The sequence below is a fragment of the Numida meleagris genome, chromosome 26 (assembly GCF_002078875.1).
Source record: "Numida meleagris isolate 19003 breed g44 Domestic line chromosome 26, NumMel1.0, whole genome shotgun sequence".
NCBI classification, from domain to species: domain Eukaryota; kingdom Metazoa; phylum Chordata; class Aves; order Galliformes; family Numididae; genus Numida; species Numida meleagris.
Genome location: NC_034434.1, coordinates 3,700,331 through 3,708,387, shown reverse-complemented (window position 1 = coordinate 3,708,387; position 8,057 = coordinate 3,700,331). Strand labels below are relative to the sequence as shown.

Here is an 8,057-nt window from a genome sequence, read left to right as displayed (position 1 = left end):
CTGTGCCCCCCACCCCGTGCCTCAGTTTCCCCACCGCTGGCGAAGGTCTCGGCCAAACATCGCAGCTTCCAGGGCACCACGAACTCCTCGGAGGAGAAGTCGGCGCGGGGGGGCACGTAGTTGTTCTGCAGGTACGCGTGGGGGTCGAAGCGCGCGTAGCCCTCCCGGACGGCATCCAGGCTGCTCATGGCGGGGGCTGCGCTGTGCCAACGCCGCGTCCCATTTATAGCCCCGATAACCAGGAGAAGAGGGGGGGGTGGGAGGGGGGGGGCATGGTGAGTTATGGCAGCGTCCGCTCGGCGCTGATTGCAGCCATCCATCGTGGATAACCGGGTTAGTGTCAGCGCCCGCGGCCGGAGCCGGCCCTGCTGTGCTCCCCCCAAGTGGGAGCTGCAGCCCTCAGGGTTGTGACAGCCCTGGGGGGGGGTCCCAGCACCAAAGTGGGGGCATGACCACTCCAAAGGGGCTGCTCCGACCCCTGCGTGTGGCACAGGAGAGATGGGGATGGAGATGGGGGCTGGAATGGGAATGAAGGCAGGGAGCGGGAAGGCAGTGAGGTAAGGACAGGGATGGGGACTGTCCAGGTGCTCCCTCATGCAGCTGTCACTGCTGAACTGAGTGTGCTGGACCTCAGCCCCTGGCAGGATCCGGCCCCACCAACCCCTCCAGCTCACGGCGCACTCATTGTGCCCAGCAGCCTGGGACGTGGGGCGGTGCCGCTTGTGGGGCTGGGCGAGGGAAGGGGTGAAGGTGGTGAAGCCCCACAGGCAGCGGGTGGGGAGGGATGGGGTTTGGAAGGGGATGGGTGCAGGGCCTGGCGGTGGCCCAGGGACAGGAGGATCCATCCAGGAGGGAACAGCTAATCTGGGCACTGGCACCGGGGCCATCCTGAGCCCTGGCACGGGCTGTTAAGGGGGGGGGGGGAAGCACAGTTATATAAGAGAGATCTGCCCCCTCCCCCCTCCCTTCCCCCCCGACCTGCAACCCACAGCAATGGGATGTGACTCAGTTTCCCCAATTCCCCGCAGGGTCACTGTCCTCATCCCCAGGCCAGAAGGGAACAAATTGGGGGGGAGGGGGGGGAGGACGGGACACAGCCCCATGGATAGGCCAATGCTCTAGGGCTGATCCAGGCCCTAGAAAGGGGGGGGTCCGTTACCCCGCACTCAAACCACCGCTGCTGGAGCCACAGGGCCAGGCTGCATCTTTTATTGCAATACAAAGAAATTCACATCTGTACAAAACAACACAACACGGCTGTGTCTCCCAGCCCCTGCCCTGGGGGGGGCTCTGCGCACCCCATCCTTGCTCCCCTCTCTCTGCCAGGGACACCGCATCGCGCCCGCGCCCCGTCCCCACCGGCCTCTGCTGCCCGCTGCAGGGTGAGTGCCCACCCCCACGTCCCCCCACTCTCCTCCGCCATCTTCGGGGGCTGCGGCGAGCAATGGGGCTCAGGACCCCCCCGCCGCCGCCCCCCACCCTCATCCCGCGCCCCGAGCCCCCCGCCCGCTGCCTTCAGCCCCTCTGGGCTTCGTGGGAGAGGGAGCGGGAGAGGGTGCGCCGGAGCCCCGGCTTGGATCCGCGCAGGTCTGGGGGGGCGAAGAGGGGCAGCGGGAGGGTGCGGGCGTAGGGCAGGAGGTGCTGGGCCAGGGGCTGCCCCAGGACGCCGACCCGCAGCACGCCCCACGGCGAGCGCTGCTCCAGCACCCGCGTCTCCCCGCGCTGCTCCAGCGACTCGCGGCGCTGCTGGTCCACCTCCCGCCGGCACCACCTGCACACGGGGAGCTCGTGGGGCGGCCGCAGGGGTCCCCGTCACAGCCTGCCCCGTGGGCACGCTTGGAGACCCCCACATGGTTTCCCCAAGCCCTCGGAGATCCCCATGCCTTCCCAAACCCTTGAGCACCGTTGGAGCCCCTTCTGTCCCATCCCATCTCATGGGGACCCGTGGACATCCCTGTGTTCCCCATAGGCATTTTGGAGACCCCGCCATGCGCTCTCCACTTCCATGAAGACCCTTGGAACCTCTCCCCCCACCCAGGACCTTCACAGCCTTATGGGAAGCTTAGAGATTCCCACCCACAGCCCATACCGCTGCGTGGACACCACCTGGCTCCTTGAGACGCCCAGTGCCCCGCAGTGACCCCCACATCCCACCCAGCCACCCAGCCTCCCCCAGACCCCCATAGCAACCCCCAAGATCCTCCCAATCCCACGGGGAACCTACGGGCACCCCCCCGAGGAGCTCCCCTAGGGACCCTCAGATCTCCCTCAGCCCCGACGCCCTATGGGGACCCCACAACCCTCGGGGACCCCCAGCACCCGGCCGCCCGGCGGTGCCGCTCACCCCTCCTCGGGCCGGGTGCTGAGCTCCAGGTCCAACCACTCGGCGCTGAAGGACTCGTGGCGCCCCGTGTCCTCCTCGTGCACGCGGCAGCCCAGGCTGGCGCTGCAGAGCAGCCCCCCGGTGCGCACCACCGCGCTCGGCCCCCACATCCTCGCGGCACTCCCGGCGGTGGCTTCTGCTGCCCCGCGTCCGCCCTCCCCGCTTTTATGGCCCCGCTGAGGCTATTTTGGGATGTGTCACTGGCACTGAGGGGACGGGAGGGTGCCAAGGGGCAAGCAGCGGGAGGTGGCATTGAGGGACATGTGCGTCACCTCGTGTGCGCCCGCTACGCTCAGCCCCGTGTGCCCCATGCCGTTTCCTCAATGGGATGCGACCCCCCCTCCCCCCCCCCCACACCCCCGGCCTTCCCCTGTGAATGCGATGGACTCAAGAGGTGACAAAGGTTCTGTGGGTGGCTGTCACCAGCACGGTGCTTGGGTCACCCAGTGCCAACCCCAGTGCCGCCCCTGAAGGGCCACCAAGGTCCCATCCTGGTGTCCCCCCCCCCCAGTCACGCTGCGCCATGCGAGCTGGCAGCAGGGTGCTGGCCACGGGCCCCCCCGCAGGGCTATTTGTGGGGCTGACAGATGGGGGCTGCGGACAGACGGGTGCTCGCAGGGTGCCAGCGGGCACGGCTCAGGGGGCTGGGCCCTGGGGACAGGCTGGGGTGGGGGGGCACTACTCTGCAGCCCCTTCCCCTTCAGCAGAGCAGAGGCACCACTCGGCCTCCTGGGCAGAACTGGAGGCCTTGGGGATGCACAGCCATGGCTCTGCGTGGGGGACGGACGGATGCTTCATGCCCCTGCCCTGGTGCCACTGCAGGGCAGGGGGCAGTGACCCCCATGGCCAGTGACCAGCAGAGCCCTGGGCACATTCTTTTCACCTGCCCCCCCCCCCAGGCAGGCGCTCCTCCCGCTTTTATTCGATCAAGTTACAAAGGGCAGGCGGAGAGCAGCGGGCTGCAAATAGTGCAAGGCTCTTTATTTTGACAGATGCCAGTGGGAGGCGTCTCCCGGTACCGACAGGGGCACCAGGACCCCAGGATGAGCACTGACACAGGGGCACAGACCCTGGGCCCGGCCCCTGGGGGGTCTGTGGGTGCTCCCCCCACCCCCGTGCTGCCGCTGTGTGCACCCACGCGTGGGCAGCTCCACGCTGCTTCCCGTGACGGAGCAGAACGCGGCAGCAGTGCAGGTAGCACGAAGCTGTGCTCGCCCCCACAGCCCCTCGGGAAGGTGGAAGGCTCTGAGCCCACTCCCTGCAGGGCTGCATGCTGGGGGGGCTAAACGCGCTCAGGAGGAGCCCACGGGGGGGTAGGGGGGCAGGCACTGGGGGGGCATGCCGAGGATCCCCAGAGCAGCCCCCCCCATCCAGAGGAAGGTGCCCTTGAGCCACACAGCTGTGCTTGGTCCCCACGTATGAGTGGCACAGGACAGGGGACAGACCTGTGTGCTCACCCCCACAGGGGCTTTCTCCTCTGAGTCCCTCACTCCCAGCACAGCAGCCTGGGGCTGCACACGAGCCCCTGTGCCCAAGGTGGGGGGGAGGAGGTGAGGCCAGACCCAGCACAGGGCAGATCCCGGCCCCAGGGCAGGGCAGAACAGGACAGGGGTTTGGCACACACTGCACGGCGGCTCCAGGGCTCTGGTTCGGCGGGGAAGGAGAGGAGCAGCCCCCCCTGCCTGCCCGCAGCCAGTCCAGCAGGGACAGAGCACGATGCTCAGGGCTTGCTGCAGAGCTCGCCGACCCGCTGCCGGAGGTGGAAGGCAAACTCGAACATGGTGGCTGCCAGGCTCTGGTGGATGAGGTACCGGGGCAGGCGACCCTGCGAGGGAAGCAGAGGAAACAGTGCATGAGTGAGGGCGGCAGCGCAATGAGTGCAGCAACCTAGAGGAAGGTGGAAAGCCCCCCCAGGACCCCCCACCCTGTGTGCCCGTAAGGTGTGGGGATGGCCCCTTCCAGCCCGGGGCTGCACGCCGCAGCGGGGAGCTGCTGCTCTCAGGGAGCTGGATCCGGGGGAGGAACTGAAACACGTTTTGATTTCCCTAAAAAGCCCTGCACGACTCAACCCGCACCGCCTCGGCCCGTGCTCCATTATGAGAGATCGTAAGAAAATCAGCCCGGGCTCTGCGGGGGAAGGCAGCAGCGCTGGGTTGGGAACAGGGCAGGTGCTGGGGTGCAGAGAGGGAGAAGCCCCACGGACGTGGGGAAGGGCTCCTGCAGCCCCCACTGCAGGGCTGTTCCCCAGAGCAGGCTTTCCCTTTGCCCCTTGGGGCTGGGACAGCGCTGGGCTGTGGGTCCGGGGCCATTTCGGGCACCTCTCCAAACTGGGCTGTGGGGCGAAGCGCCAGCACAGACACAAACACACACACACACACACACGTGTGCAACCCTTGCCCTTCGCTGGAGGAAGGGATGAGCCATGCGCTATAAATACCACGTCAGGGCCAAAGGAAATACCAAGGCAGCACCGAGGAGGGGTCTGAGCAGCAGCAGAGCCCTTCAGGAAGATGGTGGAAGCAGTTATTAATAGCTCGGCTGCTCCAGCATTTCTTCCAGCAGCAGCGGGAGAGCGCTCCCCGTCCTGGGGAGCACAGAGGGGGAACCTCCCCTTTCCCAGCTCACTTGTGCAAGATGGGGGGTGATTTCTCTCCACCCCAGCTCATTACAGAGGGAGGGAGGAGGCGGAGGAGGCATCGGCACGAAGGAAAAGCACCTCTGCTACCAACCCTGCAGCAGGGGCAGCGGGGCCGTGCCATGGCCCAGCCGAGGAGCTGCCACGGGGAGCGATTCCACGCCGCCCGTTTGGAGCCCGTTCCAAGCAGCGTGGTGGCTGAGCTGCTCCGTGGGAGGGGAGGGGGCCGTGCAGCGTCGCAGCGCGGCGCCGATGAATGGAGCCTTTGTGCTCGCTGCTGCGGCGCCGTTTCCACACCAACCTCGGCGCGATTCAGCGCAGGAAGAAAACAGGGCAATGCCCCACGCTGCTCCCCCTGTCCAACTTCCCTCCCCCACCCCCGCTGCCTTTGTCCCGGCCACCAGCAAGGGCTCTGCGTGCAGCTCCGCAAATAGCCCTGGATCTGGGTCACGGCGCACGGCGGAAGCGCTGCTCTCCGCACGCGGCCGCAGCCCCGCAGCTCCGCGGGTGTCTGAGTTTGTGCCGAGGTGTCTGGGAGCAAGTGATTCATCCCTGCAGTAGGTTCCTGGGAGCAGCAGGAAGCCGGGCAACACTTCCACGTCCAACTGATGTTGGTCTCCAAAGAGGATGAAATCACCTCTTCCCAGCCCCGTACAGAGGTGAAGCCCGTAACCAAGATCTGCCAGGTAAGCAACGGTTTCCCAGCCCTACACTGGGGAAACTTCAGGGGGAAAGAGGGAGATCTTCAGGTGGTGATCAAGTTCTGTCTGCAAAGCTCAGGTCCCACTACTGCAGCCTCCAAGAGCAGCCAGGAGCCGTGCCCAGGGGAGGCTTGCAGCAGGACAGCAGCCCCTGCACTGCCCAGCTGGGAGCACAGGGCAGGTCCTCAGCACACGTCCTTGTGATACACAGAGCTTTAGAAGCGTGCTGATGAGCTCTGCTGGGGTTGGGACACAGCAAGGGCACTCACACATCAGCGAAGAACTGACTTTACCTTCAGGTCCGTGTTGAGAATCCAGATGAAAGTGCAGACCCGGGGGTTGCTGGGGCACTTCAGCACGATGAACCCTCCAGGTCCGTTCTCACCCCTGCAGGGAAACAACAGCACCAAGTCAGGCTGGGAAAGCTGCGGAGCCGCTCCCTAATGCCCTGGTTTGGCTGCACCAACCCCACACCGGCTCCTGCAGCTGCAGCCCCTGCCTGGCCGTGAGCACAGGAGCCCAGCGGGGCAGAAGCAGATGCACAGTGTCCAGGAAAGGATCTGCTTTGGCTGCGGGCACATGAGCAAACACGATTTGCCCAGCAGCTTTCCCACAGCAGTGGTGCTGGGGCTGCCACCGTGCTGCCTGTGGCCCAGCTGACACCGGCACTGCACTGCTGGGAGGCTGCAGAGGCACAGCACTGCAGAAGTGGGTGCAAACAAGTGGGTCCCTGGGAAGCTGAGCACCCAGGGAGACCACACGGTCGAGCCGAGCTCAGCGCACACCGCCGTGTCTCCGCAGCCTCCAGCTCTTTCCTCGCGCCATCTGAGCATCTCAGAGACGAGAGCTGCGCTTGCACACGCAGCCCAAATACAGATTTCCCTTCCCTGCTCAGGAACAGGCACTATTTTTGCTGCATACATTCGTTGATCGATTTTTCTAGGCCCCGAAGTCCCCGGCTCTTAAATAGACTGAGGCAGCTCTAACGTCTCTGAGTTAAAATGTCAATTACTTTAACCAGATTATTAGGAAAAACAAAGTCAGCGCGTGAAGTGGCACAGCTGGGCCCCAGGCACCGGCGCAGACAGTAACAAGGAGCCCTGTGTGATGAGCCCGGCCCCGCCGAGATCCATCAGCAGCCGTGCGAAACCGGCCCCGTGGAAACGGAGAGGCCGGGACCCCGCTGCTGCTCCGGGAGCTGTCCCACCCCAGCGCAGCTCATTTCACCCCCGGGATCGTCCCTCGGCGTCTGCAGCCTTTAAAGTCAGTAAGTGACTGGCTTACGAGAAGCAAAAGGCATCCGAGAGGCTCAGAGAGAGACATGGGCAGCTGCTTGCTGCCCCTCCGAAATGGCAGCTGGCCCCGTTTGGGAACGAGTGGCTACACAAACAGGATGCGGACGGGGCTGGGGTTTGGGCCGTTCCCGTCGGCACCTCCGCTCCCCAGAGCAGAGAGCTGGGAAACGCCCGAGCAGCACTCAACAGCACAGAGCGTTTCTTTAACAAAGGAAGAAGAACAAGGGAAGCAAGGTTTAGCTCCACAAATAGATTAGCTTCCTGCAAACGGTGCCAGAAAGACAGCAGGGTTCTCATTTAAGTGGCTCTCTGCCCTAAGCTTAAGCGAAGCGCGTGTCAAATATCAGCTAAAAAAAAAAAAAATAGAATCTGCCTCTTACCTGACATACTTGGAGAGCGGAGGCTTCAGGCTGTGCGTGGTCGACATCCCTGAGGAAATGTACCTGTCTCTTCTTCTCTCGATCCGCCGCACGTTCACAAAATCCCTGAGCAAAGAAAGGGCAACGACAGCTTTGAAACGTGCGTGAGGCTTTGAAGGAGCAGATCAAGATCACATGCTTGGGGCTGCAGGGAAAGGCTGTGGCAGAGGTTTGTCAACGTATGGACAAAGCACGGGCAGCACGGTTATCAGGGAGACAGAGGGAGCGACTGGGACAGATTCTGAGCTACGAGGCTCCTGCCAGAAGTGTCTGGAAGAGAAGCTGAGGGGCTCCCTGCCTTGGGATGTCACCCAGCCCCGGTGGGTGGATGCTGGGTGCATCACCCCAGCCCTGCCGGCTCTTGCTATGGTCAGAAGCTTCTCTCTGTATTTTCTAGGTTGGTGTTCAGGGGGAAAAAGAAACTGACCTGGGGGAAACGACACCGCCCGCGGCCCCAGCTGCTACGTCGTACGAAACGATCGTGTTGTCTTCAACCCGCTGCAAGATCTGGGAGAAAGAAAAAGAGATTTCCCTCAGCCCGCGCCTGCAGGTGCCAACAGCTGGGCACTGCGGCCCCTCACAGCTGGGGGCACGTGGAGCAGCTGACGGGTGGCTCGGGGGGGG

The 8,057-nt window shown here is 64.3% G+C and overlaps 3 protein-coding genes across 5 annotated transcripts in view; all 3 read right to left on the bottom strand.

The window, feature by feature from the left end:
• Positions 1 to 1,017, bottom strand: part of PNMT (phenylethanolamine N-methyltransferase) — a 2,570-nt gene extending 1,553 nt beyond the window's left edge. Inside the window, exon 1 of the mRNA XM_021378247.1 lies at positions 35 to 1,017. Coding sequence (XP_021233922.1) covers positions 35 to 887 — 853 coding nt within the window. The 5' untranslated portion in view covers positions 888 to 1,017. The remainder of the gene's footprint in view (positions 1 to 34) is intronic.
• TCAP (titin-cap) lies at positions 1,185 to 2,710 on the bottom strand. Its single transcript, XM_021378238.1, has 2 exons — positions 2,345 to 2,710; positions 1,185 to 1,771 (listed from the first exon to the last, which is right to left on the bottom strand). Exons 1-2 carry the CDS (start codon positions 2,491 to 2,493, stop codon positions 1,516 to 1,518), a joined length of 405 nt encoding a protein of 134 aa, XP_021233913.1. The 5' UTR covers positions 2,494 to 2,710; the 3' UTR covers positions 1,185 to 1,515.
• Positions 3,343 to 8,057, bottom strand: part of STARD3 (StAR related lipid transfer domain containing 3) — a 17,263-nt gene continuing 12,548 nt past the window's right edge. For all 3 annotated transcript variants that reach the window (XM_021378183.1, XM_021378184.1, XM_021378182.1), the window contains exons 12-15: positions 7,861 to 7,940; positions 7,395 to 7,499; positions 6,013 to 6,106; positions 3,343 to 4,208 (exon numbers count right to left, since the gene is read on the bottom strand). In XM_021378183.1, coding sequence (XP_021233858.1) covers positions 4,104 to 4,208; positions 6,013 to 6,106; positions 7,395 to 7,499; positions 7,861 to 7,940 — 384 coding nt within the window. In that variant the 3' untranslated portion in view covers positions 3,343 to 4,103. The remainder of the gene's footprint in view (positions 4,209 to 6,012; positions 6,107 to 7,394; positions 7,500 to 7,860; positions 7,941 to 8,057) is intronic.